We start from the raw sequence: 22,907 nt of genomic DNA on the forward strand, positions 1-22,907 counted from the left end.
GCTTAGCACAACCAACAAGTTTGTGTAGGCCCACGTTTAATGCTAAATCGCTGTCGACAAACCAACATTTTAAATAGCCCGGTTTATCTACAACGAGCTTTGATATTGCGGCACTGATGACAAGAACACGACTATTTGATTTATAATATTAACCACTGAGCTAGAAAGTGCCCCTTGGTATTACAGCTATAGGTCTTGTCTTTCATTATTGCTTATTGAATCGGCTTCCAAATGAGGATTAATAAGGATTTATGGTCGCAGAAACCGAATGAAACTTTCCATTGCTAAGTCGATTAAATATAGTTCATTTACTATTCATCTGTCGCGGTCTGCATTTGTTCTTCAATCTATTGAACATTGTGATTTATTTCGCACAGCACGGCTCGCCATCAGGTACGCAAGCCGAACTTCTCGAGCACCCTTTAAAATCATTTTACTTACCAAGTTTAAAATGACAAAGTTCTTAAAATGCCAAGTAAAAACTGAACTAAAGAAGCCAGATGCTGCAGACAGTTGGAAACAACTGGCCGGAGTTGCGTTATAAAAAGTTAGCTTTTAAAACCCTCGCTATAAATCAATAGAAAGGAGTTCAGAGGAAGTGGAAGCGTAAGGCGGATATTTACGGTGATGGTATACTCGCTCTACTTGCAGTGCGATAAATCTTTAGCCAAGACGCTTTGTAGCTTGACTTTATGGAAGTGCTAATCATTATTGTAATAGAACACGGTGAACTACAAACCATTCCCGAAGATATGGCGAGTATACGAGTTACAACAGCTGAGTGTTTTTCAAACCTCTTCAATTTCACTGCATTCTTTATTGAACAAGTACTTTCCTTAAAACTGTTTTAGAAATTGGAGCGGTTGTGTTTCTTTTTCTTTTATCGCGAATCTGGAGCTACGTAACGGTCTGATGCCAGAAAGCGAATAAAAGCAGCAGACGTTCGGCGGTATCGTAACATTTATTCACAATATCATAATATTATTCTTTACGAGAAGAAAGAACCGCCGAGACCTGTCCATTGTGTGTTCAGAATTACGTAAAGATACCAAAGAAAGGGTAAGAATTTTTTTATAAGATAAAATCGTCACGCTTCGATTGGTATCCAATTTACTTAGGAGAGGCCGCGGTCCGATGCTACCTGACGCTTTGTCGCGTGGTCACGGCAGGCGAGACCCGGCCCGTTTGTAAACGTAATAGCTTCTTATTTATGTTGGTACTTTCAAATTAAAATATCCGAGAGAAGATATCGTGCTGAAAAAAAACTATGATTTGACTTTGATGAGAATAAATTGGATTGCGTCCCGAGACTGGACGGTTGAACTTAATAGAAAATCAAAATTGTGTCAAATTAATTGCGTCACGGACATGTTACCTCGTTATATAAGGCGGGTACATTAGACTTGTACTCGTGCAGGTATAAGCTTGGTAAGTCTAGTCATTAAACAGGAGATCTTAACCATAACTCACGTAATTCCCGGCTTCAGGCCATTTCACTAATTACGTTACGTAATCATTTCTTTAGCTATTTTGTTGAGGATAATTTAATACAGCAGTTATGTAATCTTGGATGAACAATTTGGTGAAGGTTTGTTTACTGAATTAAGGTAATTGGATGATATTACTGTACGCAAGAAATTAACAACATTTGCGGTGATACTCCCGACTAATTTTGCAATGTGAACTCAAAATTCTTTACGTACTTAATCCTATTTGCAAATTTTATGAATGCCTTAAAAAGTTTTTAAAAGAACAGTGGATGAAAACGGCAAGAAATTAAATGTTCAACATTTTGTTTCTAAAAAGCAATAAAAACCACTTAGGGTCCGAACAAAATCACAATAATAACTGCGCATATAATTAGCGAAACAATACAATTTCTTTCCGAAGAATTTTCATAAATATCGGACAAAGGCTTTTGAGAGAATTTCCTGGGAACATTAGGGGAAACAAAAGAGAAAAAAAGATTATCTACTTACCGAGTCTGACTAGCCACTTAGAGCATAAACGGTACTTAAATCAGCAAAAACAAAAGCCGACTAAGTAAATGCTTTTGCCTAGTGCCAGCACTTTGTACTTGTATATCCTATGCTTATCTATGTCAGGACTAACTTTATCTTAGTAATAAGAACTGGATTTAGGTGTAGGAGGACTTTCTCTAACTTTACTTGTGTAAGTAATTTATGTCATTTGTCAAAACAGATATTAGATTAGATAAATGTTAATGCAATCACGACATCAGATCCTTGATAACGGAACGTATTTTTGCTGAGTTTAGGAACCTTATTTCTGAACAGGACTAAACTTTCCTTTGAGAAATGTCTCTCAGGAAACGTTTAGTATGGTTTTGTAATAGAGCCCAATTACATGGGATAATTGGCGAAATAGAGGTGTGCTATAAGTGACTGCCTAACTCGTCGAGTAAAAGGGCGCGATGTTATGCAAATGACTATATGTAGTGAACGACCAAGCTGAACGCAGGCCTAAGTTGCGTCACAACACCCGGTTTCCACATTTAGGCTTCCCTCGCTACATCGGGTCAGCGGGTTATCTATCTGTTACTCAATTGCGCATGTATAGAATTAATTTCACATATCTTTAAGCATTTTGTAAGTTAATTTATTGACCACACAAAATAACTCCACCACTTGAAACTAATCGTTAAAATACAGAATGAACGTTTGAAAAACGATGAAGTGTTTGAAGACAATAACGTTACTGTCCTGACCACATTACAGTTACCGTTAACTGCCAGACATAAAAATAAGTGGAGTTTCTAATGTAAACATGAAAAAGCTTTATTGTTAAACATGTGCCCTAATAGTGCACTTAAGTTTAAAGTCAAAATGAACAACTGTTATTCCGTTACACGTTATGTTTTTTTTATCTAAAAACAGCGTCCTGTATCTATTGGCCCATTGTACCTAATACTGTTCAGTGTTAAAACTAACAAGGGATAATCGAAAAAGTTGTATGTCACATTTCAGTAATTTTTTTCAAAAGTAGGTATGGCCCTCTCAAAGTTATTGCCTTCCAAAGCAGTTTTTGAATATACATATATTTTTTTGGTTAAAATTGATAAGTTAAATATTTTTCTGTAACCTAGCTTATTAATACGTTCAAAATCATTTGCATTATACCTACTATATCCATATCAATTTTATATAAGACTTTATTCCTACAAATAATCAAAATACAGGTTGTAAAACCAGCAACGAGCAAGGGAGTGCTTAATGGTTGGTAACTTGGCATTCCGCCATAACCCAGTTATATAAATTTTCATCGTATTTGTCTTAATATGCTTGCTAGGATATTTTTACATTGCCATCGTTTAAACTGTAGGCAATTTGTAATATCTCTCAACATGTTTGTAGACTTTTAATTTTAGATCACCCACGACGAAAGTTATATGTACTCATATTCGTGATGAGAATTTTAAAGCTGTTGCTTTGTCTTTCTAAAACCCCTATTATTACAAGCTAGTTAAAGTTAAGTAGAAATTGAAATAACATATAATTTCAGAAGTGAACGTAAAGACAATCCATTTAAGGCAGAGATACAAAATCGTTTAATTTTATCTGCCTACTTAAAGCCGAGATAAAGATAAGTGAACACATCGGTGGCCGTAATTTATTATCCTTTACTAAAACCAACATGATCTTAAAGTACTGCAATTTTGTCTTGCATTATATTTGCAGTTAATAAACGTTCAATATTATCTACTTATAAAAGTCAAACGGCCATAAAGTAGGTCTCATAAATTATAGACTAATAAATCTGTATAGCGCCTCGATGCCGTATCGAGTCAGGATATTCAGTGTGATATGGAAGTAAAGCCAGCTTTCTTAGATAAGTCGAGCTCTGTGCAATGCCGGCTCAGCTTGACAAATGGTGCTGTGACGTCAATAGTACGTCTCGAGCCACGGGAGACAGCGATATTGAACGCTTTCATACGAATTTCGGATTTTAAAATACCAGATTTCTTTTCGAACAAGCTTGATTTCAAGCAAATGGAATACGGCCGCTTTTTTTATCAATATAATCAATTCAACAACTCCAAATGTTACTTGTTTGATTGAGTACCCATAAAAGGGTGGTCAACGAAAGGAGGCCAAGCTAATTAATGTAGGAATGCTGCTCAAATAAGAAAAACTTGTGATGGACTAATTTGACTACACAATTCAATGATAATCATCTTAAAAATGTTCATACATACTATAAACGCGAGGTTATTCGGAATGAAGCCATTAGAGGTATTTAGCAACGTTCTAAGATCGTAAACTTACATCATGTATCGTGCTTAGAATTTTAATAGAGCATTTTAATATAGTTCACAAACGGCAATAAAAATCACATAAACAGTTAACGATTGACCCACTAGGAGGTCCCGCGTCCGCCACTTCGATAGTAAAAACTGCCCAGCGTAACAAGATCTTTCGGAACCATATTGTCTGGAATACAATGTTGTTTGCTTATGGCAGATCTTGGTAAATTGGTCGCAATAAGGCACTCGATGTATCAGATGCAGATGGGACTGAAGATAACGTCTATCATACCGTATGAAATATCGGAGAATTAATTATTAACAGACGTAATGCGATTAGCTATCGCGCATTCTCGCGGTAGACATTGTAATCTGACTACTGAGAGGAGATTATAAGAAATTTCCATGAGGGGAAATGTTTTGACATTATTTTGCGCATCAGGGATAATACTTATGATGCAGAACGTTTAGTTAAAGGGGACACATAGTATATAAGTGTACGCATAAGGCAAGGTACCTTATAAATCAAGTAAAATAAATGGTTATTCTTCAAACCATTTGCGGTTTGATTTTACTGCAAAGTCTTGTAATGATGCGACCACCAATATTTCGTTGGTATCCAGCCGGATATTCGGTCTACCGCGCATAATACTGCGAACTCTTTTATCCATCAACAATGCTGTTCCCCAAAATGTAGGAAGAAAAAAAACCGCATCAATATAACCGCTATTCACGCACATTTTTCCATCAATTACGTTATTTATCTGGATATTTGTGCGTAGTGTGAAAGCCAATTAGAAAGGAAGTGCATCGGTCGGTCGTCCGCGAACAATAGCTTCGGCGGCCGCTGGACACGTTCCATTACATGCCCACAATGGACAAATTATAAACAGTCCACTTGCCTCAACACAGGACACATCACTTCCTCTACCTATTGTCGGTTTTCAATACAATAACTTTTATTGAAATGACGCTAGAACGTGTCTTTTGCCAAGTTTGAATGGCCACGATTTATTTTGTGAGCTCGATTGTGTTGCGTCCAATACGTACGATTTCCGTTCCTCTATAAAAGGTTCGGATGTACAAGGAATACGCCGAATATCTTCACAACAATGTGATTTTATTTCTGACTTATGTCAGTTAGGCATAATTGATGTCCATTGATGAATGTGGTCACTTACAATACTATCAATAGCTGCTAAGGAAGTCGTTTGTAAATTACCTGTAACAAGAAAAAATATTTGTTAGATGTTTACAGCAAATTAGGCAGATGCATTATAACAAATAGACGTATCAAATTGATATGTGTGTAATATGCTGTGGTTCCTATTTTTCGTATAATATGTAGGTATCATCCTTTTCAATATATTTCACGGTAAAAACTTTGATACCCTTCGCGGCATCTTTTATATATTTAGAACATTCAACCTCTACATTTTATACAAGTAGTCGTCTTAAATTTCCAAAACCAAGTCCCTGTACTCTGTAGGGAATTTCCAAGGTAAAGGGTAAGCATCAAAGGATGCCGAAGGGTCGAGATTCGAGATGCTTTTTAAACCCTTTGTTCCTTGAACTACACTTAGAGTAAAGTTTGTTCGGAAATCTTTCATCAAAACTATCGCTTTTTAGTTTCGGATAAATTTGCAAAAAAAATTCAGAAGTTGAGTGTTTATTTTTGAAATGCGAAAAATCTGGGTAGGTACTAAAAGAACCTATGACGTCATTTCTTCATGTAAGTCATACAAAAAGTGAAGCTGTCATACATACTGCTATCCATTTAGTAGATTGAACTCTGACAGATATATCAGATCCGATAGATAATACATTTATATTGGAACTGATTTCTTCGTGATTGATGCATTCCGGTCCATCAGAATTCGAAGAAAAAGAATCAAATGAGATAGATCTTAATGCGAAGATCTTGTCTTATACCGTTACTAATAGGACTTAGATTCTGTTACGCGATAGGGTTCAATGTATGCCGATTTATATCAATTATGTGCGACTGATTTGGTTTCTCGATTAAATTAAGTTGTATATCTTATACCGCTGCCGTATTAAAGTTTACCCCGCCTTGAGCAAAAGGCATAGTAATAAATACTCTATTCTAATATATTGTACTGAATGTTTGTGTTTCAATTACATTTAATGAAGCAGGATTGTGTTAGAACTACATAATATCGTGAGGTAACCTTTAGCTGTACTGTAGATAGGTTTGAAGAAGGATCATGTTTTACCAGTCTATTTTGATTATGAGCATTGAAATCATCTACTTCTAAGCTCACAATTATAACTTTACTTGCATTCAAAGATAATTTCGTTCAAAAACGAAGAAAGACATAGCAAAGATTTAGCTGGCATAAGAGACATTTTGGAATTTGATGGGACCGAAAATTCAACAGACCTAGATCAGGGAAATTAATATTTTTACTACAGTAACGTATGTAGTAATATGGAAGTTCACGTAACAAAGTTCAAACATCACTTGCTTGGTATTATCGAAGCCACATGTAAAGGAACACATCTTGTTCAAATAGAGCCCGCGGTAAGTGGTGAACACATCCGTTGTGGCCATTAGCTAACGCGTTTCCTTTAATTAGAACTTATTCACATGGTGCACCAGTAATTTTTATTGGAAGAACCTCCTTTTAATCTTCTAGGATGGAAAACACATCTTTGGTCTTTGATTTTTCTCCGAAAGTTTACTTTGGATTCAATTTAATCTGGTCTTGTTCAATTTAATTTGAAAATCATCAAAATTGTGGAATACACTTACTTCTTCCCATTCACTGACCTAATACCAAAACACCGGTTACTAAAAGTAAATGAACTATAAAAAAAAATCTAAAAAAAGAAAGAAAAAAAGCAAATTCAAAAAAGGAACGAAAGAAAACTAAACTCATTTCTATTCAGCCACTTATCAAACCGCATTTTATAATGATAAGCATAGCATTAAAGCAGTTTGGTAGCATGTAGGTCACATAATCAGCATGTACTCTACTTCGCTACTTACGAAGTGATCTAGTAGGTATACATTGGTCTAAGACCCTGTTCCTATAATCAAAATTTTGTACAGTAACTTTTGACGTTAACTTCTACGAGGCTTGAGCTAGGAAACTATGATTCGTAAGTAAAACGGGTCGTTTTTAAAGGAACGGAGCATAAGACATAGGAAAATATACGTAGAACAACTATTAGTGCTCATTTACAGCGTGAACTGGGCCTGTTCAGGTCAATGCACTGATTCTACCGTTATCTTAGGACCCCATTCTAACACTGGTTATGGGATTAGGCTTATTGAATTAGATTTGAAGTATTGTCAGGAAGTTTCGCCTTTGTTATAACAATTTGCTTTGTTCCCTCTTTGGAGGCCTTAAAGATTTAGGTAACTCTACAATATACAATAGTAGAGGAACGAACTTGGAACCGTATTTTGTCGTCAATTACAACATTTTATAATTATAGAAAAAGAGAAGTTATTTCATTGGCGTTGACACCATGAGAATGTGATTCTTCAAACAAATATTTTCGAAATTTGAGCACCAAAAATGTACGGTAAGAAAATATAATACCTTCTAATTACAATTATCTTAACTATAAAGCAAATCGCTTTGTTAAAATGATTGATGGTTCTATATAATAATACTTATCTAATGGCCACGATACACCGACTGAACAAATATTTAGCTGCAAGGAAATTTGACAGCAATGATGTATGGACCTGCTACTTATTACTGTAGCTTTGGCTTTTGTTTCTTTCATTTGTTTTATTCGTTAAAGACAATAAAATGTTATGAATAATGTATCTGATTCTTTTATTTAAAACCATCCATTTATACTTCTATTTTTTTTCTTTCATGCTATCCTAAAAAAAGGTTTGCTTAGCAAAGCTTTTATACTTTTTGTAGTCAATTATCCAACCAACCGCAAACGCTCTAATGAGAAGATTAATCACTAAATAAACTATCTCGGACACACAGAACGTCTGTTTTTTGTCCACAAAGTGTAACAATGGGCAGTGATCAGCTTGGATGCCATATCTTTTGTATGTGATCATTTATCATTACTTGGATTATGGCATTTGGGAGTCTATGAGGCTATTGATTAACGTTCACTTATGTTCATGCTATAAACAATAGAGCCTCGAGAAACAAGTGTTTTAGGTTCTTTTATTTTATGTAATGTACACACTATATATACAAACTTAAACTACTTATCTTTATACAAATCTAAAAATAAAATACTATATACAAAATTAGAAACAAGAAACAAGTTCATTGATTAACTATTTAATACCTTCAAGTAAACAAAGTTAGTTGTATCAGTTTCTCCATTATTGTGAGTAGTTCGAAAACACCAGCGTACCTTCGAAAGGTCCCCAAAGTTCAACTAAGTAAAGGATGTAATTTTCATGAGACATCGAACCGTGATGTGACCGCTAAGGAGATTAGACACTTGTTACTTCACCCACCCTTGGACTCGTTTAGTAATGTGTCGGGTGAAGGGTCTTTGAATGCGGAATTAGTGGTCTTTGGACCTTTCAGGTTGAGTAATATTCGAATACCTTTAGCACTCCTGAACACTCGGGTAATATTGCTACATACCTACTTTAACTTGTAGGGATGTGAAAGCACCGAAAAATGACCAACCGAGAATGTGGCACGTAATATATCTTACGTATAGTAAAATATCTTACGAGTCTCATTAAGCTTAGGTTTATGCAACCGTAGATCTGTGAAATAAAATGTCAACTTGCATAACGACACTATAACATTACATGCAAGTCGTTCGGCTATCACGGCGCGTGTCCGAGCGCGCGCCACCTGCGCATGATCATGAATATGAGCGGATTGTATGACAATTATACAAACCAGCTATTGAACCACCACCATATTAATATCGAGTCAATGACTTTAGGATTATCCAAGCTACAACGTTGCAGCCATACATGCCGTATTATGCAAATTGTATACCCAAACAAGAAATACTCAGATCGAATACCCCCTTTACCCGTTTAATTAAAATAAAACCTTTTAAATAATTTATGCAATCCGACGTTGCGTAAAGACTCCACGGCACAACAATAAGAATACTTCATTCCAAACTTGACGTCACATAAAGTCGTGGGCGAGGAAGACAGCGCGAATAAAAACAAAATCTTTTTTTAATTTAAAGCGAAGAGACAATGAGCAAACACAGCTGGCGGAATGCAAAACGAAACTGAATAAAGGGAGAAATCCACGAGTTGTGACATTAGCCAAAGCAATCCTCGGTAGCACTGAACAGTCGAGTAATTTATGTGGAAACAAAGTGTCGGGGATAAAAGAATTGTCACGTCACGTGCGATAAACGAGAGCCAGGACAGTGGGAAGAAAGACTTGGGTGTCCGCGGTGAGAGGCCGCGACGAGCGGCAGAAAAGCTTTTTATTTAGTGAGCAGATAAGTACGAACAGGACAACGGACGTCTGACGCAGCCCGATAGGCCCCCCGATACTCCTTATGACATCAGATAAGCCAACAAGCCAACTGAGAAAGGAAATGCGACTGTTCAAGATGTATTATTGTTGTGACTATTGCCTACCATAAAGCTTGGCCGCAAATCCTTAATTAACAAGCAAGCAACGGAACTGTATCGAGTGGTGGCGCGTCCGCAGCTATAAAACTGTGTACGAATGGCTCACTTAGGAGTGCGCTTCCATGCTTTCAAATAAATATGTCCGATTAACACGATTCATGGCCAAAAACAGCAATATTTAGGAGTCAATTAAGAATAAACACGTTGGAACGCCCGGCGCGTCTCGCGTAAAACGTAACTAATAGCCGTTTAGATGGCAACACTGAACAGCAGGAAGCCATGTTGAGAAAACCTGTGGCACTTGCGCCGCGGGCGCCGCCAGCCACGACCGTGTTTACGACACTTCTCCTGTTCTTATTGATTGAATTCTCCACAAATTAAAAAGTTTATTGTCCCATTCTGCAAACTTTGCTCGAAGTTTTTTTACCTCCGTAAATAAACTTCACAATACTGTCGCCTTCGGAGTTTCCAAAACACATAAATTTTAAATTAAGGGCACTCCAACACTACGTCGAGCGAAATGTTTTACAAACATTATCGTTTACTGTATTCTTTATTAGTAGACCGAGTTCATGCAAAAAAGAAACTGAGTTGACGCTACAAAGATAGTTACGAACATAGTTTAAAGTAAAGAATAAAACGTAAAAATCAGAGAAAGTTAGAGTATTATTATCGAAAACTAACCAAGCGAAACAAAGATCAAATTAATCTTGGAATGAAAATACAGTATTCCTAATAAAAAGACAATAGCATCTATTGTGTAAGGTGATACCATTTTACGACTTAAGAAGCCATACGAAGCAGACTGAAGGAGCATTGAGGTGTCATTTCTTAAAGCGCAAACGATACGTTAAATCGGTTTTGAAGACGGACGAATTCACAATAATTTCACGAAATGATGGATTAATCGCAAGTGCAGCGGTGAATAAAACACGAAACGTGAAAGTTAACAGAATGTATAGCAGTCATCTCGTAAATATTCAAAAAGACTCAAAAGACGCGTCAAGTCGTCAAGTCGGGGTCCCCTTCAGAGTACGTCCCGAACACGTCAATTTGTTTACGAATTACGCATAAATTCGTCCCCGGAGACAAGACATCTCGTGCGGCGATCGCTGTTGCGACATTTCAATAAAATTTACGATTGTGACTTAAATGGCGTGTCCGATGAACAAAAAATGTACCGACATGTTCCTCTTTTATTTTAGACGTACATTCGGTTCGTTAAAATATCTTGGTCGTGATAATAAAACTGTCTGTGTACTGTACCACTAATAAATACGCTATTGAAATCGATATTATTCGTATAATTTACCTAGCTAATTCGGTTTCAAAATGACGAGTTTATGCACCTTTTGAAATTTTATAGACTCGTTATGTTTCTTTTCCAAGAATATAGTTTTCACGCTAGTAATTCATATTCATAAGGTAATAAAAACTTTGATTCAGTCATATTTGCATTCTAATAATACTCAGGTTTAAGTGTGTGCTTCTTAAAACTGCCATGTGTTCTAAAAGAAATAATTAACGTCTCCAGGAAAGTATTAAATACAATTTTATTTATGAAAAGAACGAAGTTGATGTCCTATATTAGAATCATTTTGGAAAGCTTGTTTTCAAATAAAGCTTCATTGCGTTATAGTTCGGCCATTCAGAGAATGCGTTCCTGACACGTCGCGATTGAACTGACGACGTAACTTTGCAATGGCGTTGCAGTTACGATAAAAATATTTTTGCTGGTTGTTTACCGTTTTAACAATTGAGGAGCATTAAAACAACATTATTATATCAATAATCAATGAATGTTATTACGTCGTCAGTTCAATCGCGACGTGTCAGGAACGCATTCTCTGAATGGCCGAACTATAGTAAGATTTCACTTAACAAAGAGGTATGTCATTTGATTAAAAACAAAAGAAACGCACCTAAGTGGTATATCAGCAATGCAACCGACAAAAAAAAATAGAACGTCAAAAGTCAGTTTGGACGTTACAATTCGTCAGTGTCGCAACGCGTCAACTTCCAGATGCTAATACGTCACAATGGTTCAAGAGGCAGAAAGAGAACAATATTATTTTAAGATTCTAAAATAAGTGTGTTACGTGCTTCAGCCAAATACACGGAACATTGATGGGTGCTATTGGCCATGACAGGCAAGTCTAAGACGAATGGCTTTGAACAGTTTGAACCCCCGGTATTTTAGTCTACTCGACGTTCCAAGCTACGTATGGTACATGTTTACTCAGATGAGTCGGAAATTTAAAATTAGGAGGTGATTTAGTGTCTACTAGGAATTTGTGAATGTTCTTTTTGAATGTTGATGGTGTGTTTTGAACCTTTTGATTTGTTTGCAGGTCGGAAAAAAAACATTATAATAGTCTGGGAAATGGCTGAATTACTATCCCATCATTATACCACATTAGTAACCCACTTTTAAGAGACTTGTTTTTGAAATCAATTAAAATAAAACACAACTTCATAATCAAGAATAGATGATAGAACGATGTGTACCAAGCGGACTCAATTCTATGGTCCTTTCCTGTTCATTCACATGAATAGATTTAATTTCCACTGTGTAGTGTGTACCATCTGTCCAAATTGAAGCAGCCCGTTTTGTATGACAAACTTTAATCTCTTATAATTATTCATGTTTATTTAATTTAAAACGCTACCTCACGCGCTTTATGCATCGAAGAACATATTTAAATGTGTTATTTCTCTATCAAATATGTATGAAAATATATTAAATTAAATACAAATAAAACTCAGTTTTTAACTCTATTATTGAATGTAAATATTCTAAAACAAACATTCAATTTCAAAAAAATCTCAGTTTGGATTCGATACCAAATACAAATGCGTTCGCCGCGGGTTGTACTTTTTAAAAGCTAAGGCGTTTAAAACTCTCAACGTTTTACATAAAAAAGTCTATAAAGAGGCATATTTCATTATTTTTTTAGCTCTAAAACAACGGGGTGCCTCGTGTTTTTTGTATGAAGCATACCAACTGCGACGCGGCCCACGCGAGCCCCCAATGATCGTTTCACACTTTAAGTGGCAGTACAGTAGTGATATATACATGCTCCAACTATTTTTAAAACAACTAGAGGACACACGGACTTTGTATACGAAATTGGATGGAAACTATCCTACTATTTTGTCAACCATTTTAATTACTGTAAAAACCTTTTTTTACGACTTGCTGAACTGACAAGAACATAATTTACCTTTACGCAAATATTTTCGGTTTTTTAATACAGCAGTAAAATTAATAAGGGTCTCACGAAAATAAATGCCGTCCAGAGTAATAAAAGGCCAGCTAAAATTAATAACTGGACTTAGGACCGATTTTTTATATAAATATTGAATATGGCCCTTAAGAGTTAAGAAACAAGCCATAATAAACGACAATCTCTTACATCTGTGACATAGTCTTGGGTTGTATCGACACCTCTAGGAATTTTGATCGTCGTATTATAGATTTGAGCTCTAGATAAAAGATGGTCCCCCATCAATTTCGTACAAAATATTTGGTAAGATCCAAAGATACGTTTTATGGGTTTTAAAAGATTAATGCGGAGATAAAGAGATTTGGGGCGGTTCTGACGGCCCGGAATTTTCGGAACACGATAAATTCTGACACCTTTACTTTTGAGGGAAACAAATGGATCACAATTATCCCTACTTCCTTTTTTATGTTACCGATTTGAGTCTTTAAACGTTTTAATTAAGGAAGAAATTATGGTTCCCCCACTTACATTTTTCCCCACCCCACGAAAAACGTTTCGATTGCGCGTACGCAGACTCCGCCCATCGCAGACATCCTACTGTGCTTTGTTTAATTACGAAGTTTTTGAACCTTTAAGCTTTTATGATTGTATTAATATCCAGAAATTATATACTTATATCTAAATTAGAGCTACATTCCATGTTTAAATTTTTTATTTCAATTGAAACAATAGGAATGATAATAATAACGTATCATGTTAATTAAAACATTATAACGGCAGTAACAATATAAATTGTAATTGTATTCAATGCATTATATGTTCTTTGTGGTGTTTAAGTTATCCACTGAACGAGGACGTTACGAACTATTTTCCAAACTAACGGCAAAATATTTTGAGTGCAAATTTTAGTTTTGAAACTTGCGCAAATACCCCTACGAAAGTGATTTAGTTGATCGGATGGCGAAGGCTCGGAATGAAATTTACGAGCATTAAAACTATCTCCATTTCATCGCAGCCTGTAGGGCTTAGTCTACGCCTTGAGTGAGGGCAGCTGCTTTTAATCGAATCCCAATCAACTACGGAACGTTGTAAAATAGTTTACTAAAACATTAAATATGTAATCAAAACTGCCGCTCGCCTCACTACACCATTAAAACTGATTAACTGTTTCATAATTTTTAATCTTCACATCGCTGTTGTAATGTTTATCTTATTTCTTTGTTTATGAGCGATCGTAATTTGTAACCGAAGGGGATTAAAAAAGGTAAATGAAGCTTTAATTATGAAATATATGTTCGAAGAAAGCGCTTCGTTTGACAGCTGAAGTCCTTTTGTATTTCAAAAGCACCGCATTAAACGATAAGCAAATAGGAGCCATTAGATAGCACGCATAGGTTGATTGATTGTTTACAGAGATAAATGGGAAAGGATCATTAATTTCTTATTTACCGAGCTAAACAACGTGTGTGTCGTTTGTGGAAGAAAACGGTTAACGTCAAAAATTGGACGGGGACACAATGGTGGAGCGAGGATTAAAAGCGAAGCGGTGTAGCAGTAGCGGTCGCATCATTTATCAGAACAACTCGAGGCGACCGCGCCGAGCTTTCACAGCTATGGAAACCGACCCAACAAATATTATAGAACCAAATTACTCAACCATGTCTGGTTCAAATTAAAACTGTCCAATATGCCCAATAAATTACTCTTGTTTTTGGTAATCAAGAGGTCACAGACCATTTGTCATTGACTATCTGGAATTTCCAATTTGATATACATTTACAATATTCACACGCGTCGGCAAAATATCCTCAAAGTTAATTTAACGATTGAAAGTAACAATCGCAGTACGATTTATAGCAAATTTATTATCTCGGATCCAATAATCGTCGGACAAATTGATTTCAGCGTTTTGTTGTTTTATGAAAATTCCAGCGTTGTCACAAGGTTTATTAAGAGTCTCAATTAATTATGAAGAAGATTATTATCGAGTAAGCTATCGAGAAAGTCCACAAAGCCAGTATCAATCAGTGTTTGCGTTGGAATCCAGTCGGAGTCTACGTTCTACTAAGTTTAGCCCGAAGCGTGCTTTATCGTCGTATCGCGTGACAACAGTCTCTTCGTCAACTTTGGTCTAACGGAACGTCATGTAATTTCTAGTAACGACGTGTTTCTCTAACTGTCACGTGGCACCTGAATATTAATATATTGACTTATGTGCGACCAATAGGCAATTATGGTATCAGAGTTAAGTTATAGCCAAGATCTCTGGTTTGTTAAACTGAGATTTCAAAGTTTTCTTGGTGAGTATAAAAGAAAAATTGATTGATAGTCCACACAAGACACAAAATTGTGTTAAGGAAAGATTTGTGATTCGCGATGTTGTAGTATTAAATGAGTGTTTCTGTGGAATCGCTTGTCTTGCTCGGAGCGCGAGAGCACGCCGACCAGTCCACACGATACGTATCAAAGTCACACGAAACCTATAACTTTACACTAAAGCCGATTGTAACATCAGCTTATTGCCACCAAACGAATAAATTCCTTCACCTTCCTTATCTTGAATCTTTAAGAGAAACCCGAAACCGTAAACATGCACGTTGAGCATACAGTGTTAACTATTCATTCGGTGTCTCTAGGGAATATATTGAACAAAAGACGGGCTCAGCATCCGACTACACTATTTCTCACTACATCGGTGCGATGTAATCAGAGAAGACGACGTGTCGCGCTTATTTATGTATGAACGGGGCGCGGGCGAGGGTGGGCCAAACGCGCTGGATACAAACAGAATAATATTGATGACACTGCGCTACGAGGGGTCATGAATCATTAATCGTCTGCTCTGGTATACGGCTCTATTACGACTGCCTTGCCGGATAAGCCACCCTTCACGAGGTGAGGCCGTATGAGCGCCAGCCGCGCCGCGAGCAACGCTTGCCTTTTTCACATTGTTATGAGCTCAACGAAATTTCCATCAAGACACCAAAAAGGCCTTTCAATTTTCTTTTAGCACCTATAAACGCAAAATATTCAGAAGGGCTCTATAGGCCATCCCAAATAATTTGAAAAACTTTTACTGCTCTTCGATTCCAAATCGAGGATTTCGTGTTTATGTACACAGCTACCTAATAATCGAAAATGAGACCACAACCTGTTCAATTGTGTCAACCGCTTCCAAAATTGTAACCACAAAAGGAACTTGAAGTAATTTTCTCTTATACAAAAAAGCCAAGGCAATTTAAGTTAATTCAGTAGGCAACAGACATGGCTACTTCCAAATGAACTCAGACATTACAAAAACGAAAACAAATCGTGGACAAAAACGCAGGTCATTTCGGCGTGGACTTTCTCGTTTATTTTTTTCTAAACGCTGCGTGGCCCGAGGACGTGCATCCGAAACCTTGAGAGACCTTTTTTTATTTTTACTCGAACAAAATTTTTATTCTACCTCTTGTGCATGGCTGAACAACGATAAAATAATAATGCTCGCAGTCAGAGTGACTACTTCAAAAAGGGACCGTAAGGGAAGGCCGGAACGTTCCTAAATTTCTAATCGAGATTTTATTTCGCGATCACCCGGCCCGTTCTTTATGGTCTCTTTTTGCAATGTTTTAGGTCTCAAGGTGAAGCCGGCATTATTCTTTTTTAAGTACAGTACGATAGTGGAATTATTTGGGTAACTTAAAATCTGTGCAATAAAATTTACAAAACGGAGTCATAAAAGTTGTTGATTCAAAAACGTTGAAACTGTGCCAACAATCAGCTAATGGTTTCGACAAAATTGTTACCGAAAATGGTATAACCTCATTTTAAAATGTATGTAAGTTATTATTTGTTCTGATATGAAAACGGTCCTATAAGATAATTGGGCAAAAACATTTTTGTATTTTTTGCTTCATCTTATTGATTGTCTTAATGCAAAACTATTTCACCAGACTAATATTATAAGAATCAAAATTAGAAAATAAATTCAAATATGAATGTAAAATAAAAAAAACGACCTCATTCTGATTCTAAGCATACAAATCCCATAACAATTTTCCAAACATGAAAGTATTCAAAACGGTTTTTTATAAAAGAACGACACATACAATTTACATGACAGTACTTACATGCCATAATGTAGTCATAACCATATCTATATCTTGGCACTTAAAGTACTTTTTAAAATTCATCACGTGTCCCCAAAGTCCGACTTACCATCGAGGGAGGCAGGCTTCTAACAAAAAGGTTGCCCAAAAAGAAGAATCGAAAAAACACAAGCCAATATATTTTAAAAGGTCCATGTTTCAATGAGACACAATAGGAGAAAATAGTTTCTGGCGACAGCGTGGCCCGTCAATGTCTCCACTTTTTACACATCCCAAGTTACTGTTTTCTTACAAAGATTTAAAAATCAGCGGCCAATTGTTTTGCTCAGCCTTTTGTTTTGCAGCTATCTCAATATGGAATCGATTAGTTTTTGTCGACAGTTAATAACGCAAACCGTTTCCACATCAACCCGTATGGTAAAAAATATCTAATTTTATAAGAGCAATTTAGTACAAAGGCAGGTAGGCAGCCAATTTCTAAGCCTATAGTTAAGTAATTTGCGTATTTCTTCACGTACCCCAATAATGTTAAAAAGAAACTACCTATCCTTCCGCCTCCGGCAACATCACGCACATCCCTTTACAAACAATATGAAAAAAGTGGAGAGATCATTGTGCCCTTGTCGCAGGTAGAATTTGATTTAAAAAACTCCCACTAAAAGCAAAGCATTAAAGTCTGCAAAAAATGGAAGCGTGATCGCATTAAATACGTCGTGGATTAGTGCAACAGATGTCGATTTTTGAAATGTAGATGATGTGCATGATATGGGTATGTTTTACAATCTATTCTTACCTGAAATCAGAAATATAAAATTTCTACAAATACGGCAATATTGAACACAATACATATTCGTGTGCGTGTCATGACGAATTTGGGATAAAGGATTATGCTGGTCCGCTAAACAGAAATGTGATTCCAGACAAAACGTTTACTGAGGAATGTTTTTGACTGGGATTTGGCCTTACTGAGCATTTTTGAATTTATAATGCTTTTATTAAAAATTTATTATATGAATTTTAGGTTCCTTTAACAATGTTTATAACTGACAAACATATAGAACAGCATTCACCACATAGCTATTTAAAAATAACAATATAAGTAAGTACTACATGGCTTCTATCGTGCCACTGTATAGGATCCATTTTCTCCAACAAAAGGTTCGATTAAGAAGGCATTTTCGATCTAAGTAATTTGATTCACGTATTCGTTGGTACTTAAATAGTTAACGTTGCTGACACTACTAATTTATGATTCCATTGAAATCTGATTTAAATCGTGGTCGTCGTTTGATAAAGTTAATGGACTCTGAAGCTATTTATTGGCAGCTACTAAGTTATTCTTTAGATACATTCTTTGTAGCTCCACTATCTAAGCATTCCTTGATATGGCTTGGCATACAATTCTATCTACATTTCTTTTAAAAAAGGCTCTTTTAAAATATTTGATAGATTAAATTCATCGGCTTTTTGACAGCATATTGATGATCAGTCATGAATATTTAATCCAATATTTAGTAGCAATAAATAATATTTTGTACAAAAATGATGCAAGCACATATGCCAGAACAACTTAATTAAAGTTTACTGAACCAAGAAATTGATTAACCAACAAAATAATTTATGGCGTAATCTCTTAGTGGAGAGCTGAAACAAATAAGTTTATTCCAATTTAAAGGGGATAGCCGATACAAATTACGTTTATGGAGGCATGGTCCGCACCGATAACCAGCAGGCAACCTGTTTCGAATGATTCGAATAAATAATGCGACCAGTTTAGATAAATCCTATCTGTAAATACTGATCGATATATTATTATGGGTATGGTTTTCGAATACGGATAAGTATCAAATGGAATCAATTTATTTTTTTTAATGATCGATTACAAATTGAATCTGTTATTTCTGGGTTGTGATACTTAGGCATACTCGTACGATTATGTATCACAAAATTATATAGCATTAATGAATTTATTTTAAGTTAATGACCATAATTACCTAATTATATGATAAAAAGTAGGTATCTAGAAGAAAACACATTATGATTTGCTAGCCATCAGCCAATGAGTAGGTTTATGCTCATTCCAATCTGTTTATCCTTTCAATAATTTATACTTGTTTTGCAAAACAACCACTATCCTATGCCATGCAAAATTATGGGAGAGCATTCCATTTTTTCATTCATACTAATGTCAGTTTCTGCAAATAGGCCTACTGCGAGCGAGGATTTAACGAATAATATTCATGCTAAAGTCTACTACAGAATGAAGGGCGGTAAATAGCATAAGAGAATGCAAATATATCAATAAGTAGAGTAATTCTAGGTAAATAAGTAGGTACCTATTAAATAAAAAAAGGATAGGATTAAAACATCTACGAGAAGAAAAATAAAATATTGAACTAAAGTACTTAGGAATATCAGTTTTGTTTGGTGATAAAGCATTTCACTTGCGAAAATACTTTTAGTGTAGACGACATTCTATACGCAGTTAGATTTGTAGGAATTTGTAATATATTGCTGTATGCTGACAATTTTGCAAATCAGTGTTAGAGAACGTGAATTCAACAGAACCTTTCCCAAACACTTATTTAAAAAAAGTAAGACTTAATTTGTCGTTGACAGTAACAGAATTTGGAGTATTTTGGAGTGACATTATTTTAATCAACGACTCTTGATGTCACCAAAGCTTTAACTTCAGCATTGTCTGCGAACACATCTGTGTCGGGTTTCTTAAGGACCTTGTGTATACTAGTAATGAGATCCAAGTGTGTTTATAAACGCGCCATCAAATGTCTAACAGGTAGAACGAAACAGCCTGACGCTTGGAGTAACAACAAACGAATAAAAAGGCACTTCCATTCTATTATGGTATTCTAATTCCGTACAAGATTCGATTTTGATTACAAGTTCATTCAAGATCTGGTTCAACGATAAGTAATTTGGAAAAGTCAATACAATCAAATTGGATCACGGCCTTGTTCTCTTGTTTTCTTTCAAATGCCTTCAATTATTACAGTTGTTGAACAATGAGGGAGCTCTTTAATTGCGTCTCTTGCTTTTCATTCATCATTATTTGTAGATGGTTTGACAATCGTATCGAAAACATGTGTATTAGATCATACCTCTGCGAGGAGGGGTTTTCATTAAGTACCTAGTTGATTATAGACTTGTACTGCGTATCACTGAAGTGAAACTGACAATCTACTACCCGGTAGCTTAAAATTGCAATTTAACTCTTAATGTTCCACCGTGGTAGCTAGATACGACGCAAAACAGCGTTCGGTGTTTGGTCAAATGATCAAAGCATAGCCTGAAGGGCCAATGTCAGTATTAAAGCAAGATTCGAGAGAGCTTACATTTTCTGACTACGAAGCGAATTGTGGTTGACATTGCTGTAATTTATGAAGAGAAACGTTATATTTCAGCTATATCTAAGCGAACTACATTTAACACCACACAAAACTGATGTAGGGACGTTACAATCCAAAATTTATCGTTTCCTTACCTTTTGTAAACATGTTGCTCTACATTGTGCTACCCGCAACGGAGATGACACTTCCTCTTCAGCCGACACTCCAATCCAAGACATAATGAGGGTAAACAGGGAGAAACAATAAAATAACATTTTGGCACACATTTTCTTTGGTATTCCTCTTTTGACAAATCCAAGTTTGGTCAAAGCTCCGAGCGTATCATAACCGGCACATTAATCTAAGCGACGAAATATCGCTCATAACTTTTTTCTTGATTTTCCTTGAGTGTTTACAATTCCAATCTTACAAGTTTTTCGTCACAATAACATCGTACTTTATAGTTATACGAAAGTCTGTTGCTCCAATGTTTAATACCGTAATCCAAAATTCTGCGGCGGCCGTATCATAACAATAAAAAACTTAAAATAAACACAAAACGTTAACAGTATGAAATCGCACTTGGAAAATATTTTTCACAGTTCGAATCGTTTCCGGCGGAATATTTGTCGAGAGGCGACGTTGCCGCCGACGCGGTCGAATGCGGACTAACCACCCCGCTTGAAGAAGCTCGGTTCCTCTCCCCTCTGTTGGTTAATTTTTAGGTGCGTCTCGCTCGCACGCTAGCTTTCCCTAGTCTCCGTCCCTCCCGGCACAAAGCACCCATCCATGGCTACGTTCGTACTACTACGTGTGCCGCTCTCTCTGTTCTCTGTACTAGTGCATATACATTATTCTATCTCGTTTCATCTCGGGCGGTTTCACGTTGTTTTTCCTTGATGCAGTTTAACGGATGGGAATGTAGTGGTTATTGTTAGACAAAGACGGTGGTAGTAAAAATTTTAGGGTTGCTCAAAAGGGGTGACAAAGAATCGAGCTAATTCAGGGCTTGCGTTTTTATGGGAACCCACGCGGTAAAAAGTATCCCGCCTCTCTCGTTTGTTCAACTTTATGGTCCTCGCATCGTGAAGCCATATTAATAATATTAATGGCTGCCGCTTCAGCTATTAATACAACTTTTTATAAAGTTGTGTTTATGAATTCTTAATTTTATAACAGTTTATTTGGTCATATAAGGTTTTATGAAGGACAGCTGAAACAATTTTCATCAAAAACTTATTAAGTTATAAAACCTTAAATGCATCTCAAACAATTTATGCTCGCTCAAGCTGACCATAAAGAAATATCTTTGAAAATACTTAGTAATATTTCACAGTCAAATCCTGATGGCAGAAGAAACAATACACTGGCAGAGGGAAGCGGGACAAAACCCCCTCAGCAAAAAGATTAAATAAGAATACAGTGTTCGTGACAGCGCACAAGCCTTTACGTAAAGGCATTTTTCGTTTTCTTTCTCCAGAATCTAGGCTCGTTCTATTCATCTCGCTGTCTTTAATCTTCCAGCCTCTTGGTAGACTTTGTCTAGACGAGTCCGTCCTGAGGTAACTGCGCACAATTTCGATACGGCCGGGCCAGGACGAATGTTTCTGTCGGACCTAAGTTATTAGTTTGGTACTTACTGAAGAGCTACAGTTATGTACGGGCTTTACTGTTATTTCGCTGTAACTAGAGGTTTATAAGCTTAGGCGGAATTATGTCGGCGGTATCCAAGACTGAAATTGTTATAGTTTCATAACGGTGTCAAGTTCAGGAGTAAGCAAAGCAGTTTGTGAAATAAATTAACTCTAACCCAGTGAAGATAACTTCGGTACTTTAATGGTCGTCAAAGATTTTTTTTATATGTACAAACATCATGTGCTATTTATACTAAACTATGAGTTAGCAATTATAGTAGCCACGTTATAAGTTAGACTAGTTTCCTTCTTCTTGGATTTCTTTCATAATTTGCATGTAGGATTTATATGATGAGTTGCATGCTATATATAAATCTAAATAACTCGCTTGCCTTCTGAATCCTTTAAAAGGCTTATTGGCCTACTGTTTCAACTATCATATATGGATTGTTTTTATTTGTTTTATGAAGCTTCCTTTTGATTTGTAAGCAAGCATTCAATCCAAATTGTTCTAATTATTTTGGAGCTGATTTTATTTTGTATTTTTTTGGTAGATTCTTTTAGACTTAGACTAAGACTAAGCCAAAAAAATATACGAATATAAGCAACAAGATTATTCTTTAAAGCGTAACAACAAAACCTACTTACAACATAGCACCTAATACTAGAACAGATGAATGACGCTTTTTCTACGTTGCTGTATTATTTCACCAGCATGGGCTCAAGTTTATATTGTTGACAAACGTACTCGTCCACCACGTCGGCAGTT

General features: G+C 36.0%; 1 protein-coding gene across 1 annotated transcript in view; it reads right to left on the reverse strand.

Moving 5' to 3' along the window:
- Positions 1–21,177, reverse strand: part of LOC124636490 — a 34,206-nt gene extending 13,029 nt beyond the window's left edge. Inside the window, exon 1 of the mRNA XM_047172598.1 lies at positions 20,660–21,177. Within this exon, the coding sequence (XP_047028554.1) occupies positions 20,660–20,791 (132 nt within the window). The 5' untranslated portion in view covers positions 20,792–21,177. The remainder of the gene's footprint in view (positions 1–20,659) is intronic.
- Between the last annotated feature and the right edge of the window lie 1,730 nt (positions 21,178–22,907).

Source organism: Helicoverpa zea, chromosome 14 (assembly GCF_022581195.2).
Source record: "Helicoverpa zea isolate HzStark_Cry1AcR chromosome 14, ilHelZeax1.1, whole genome shotgun sequence".
NCBI lineage: Eukaryota > Metazoa > Arthropoda > Insecta > Lepidoptera > Noctuidae > Helicoverpa > Helicoverpa zea.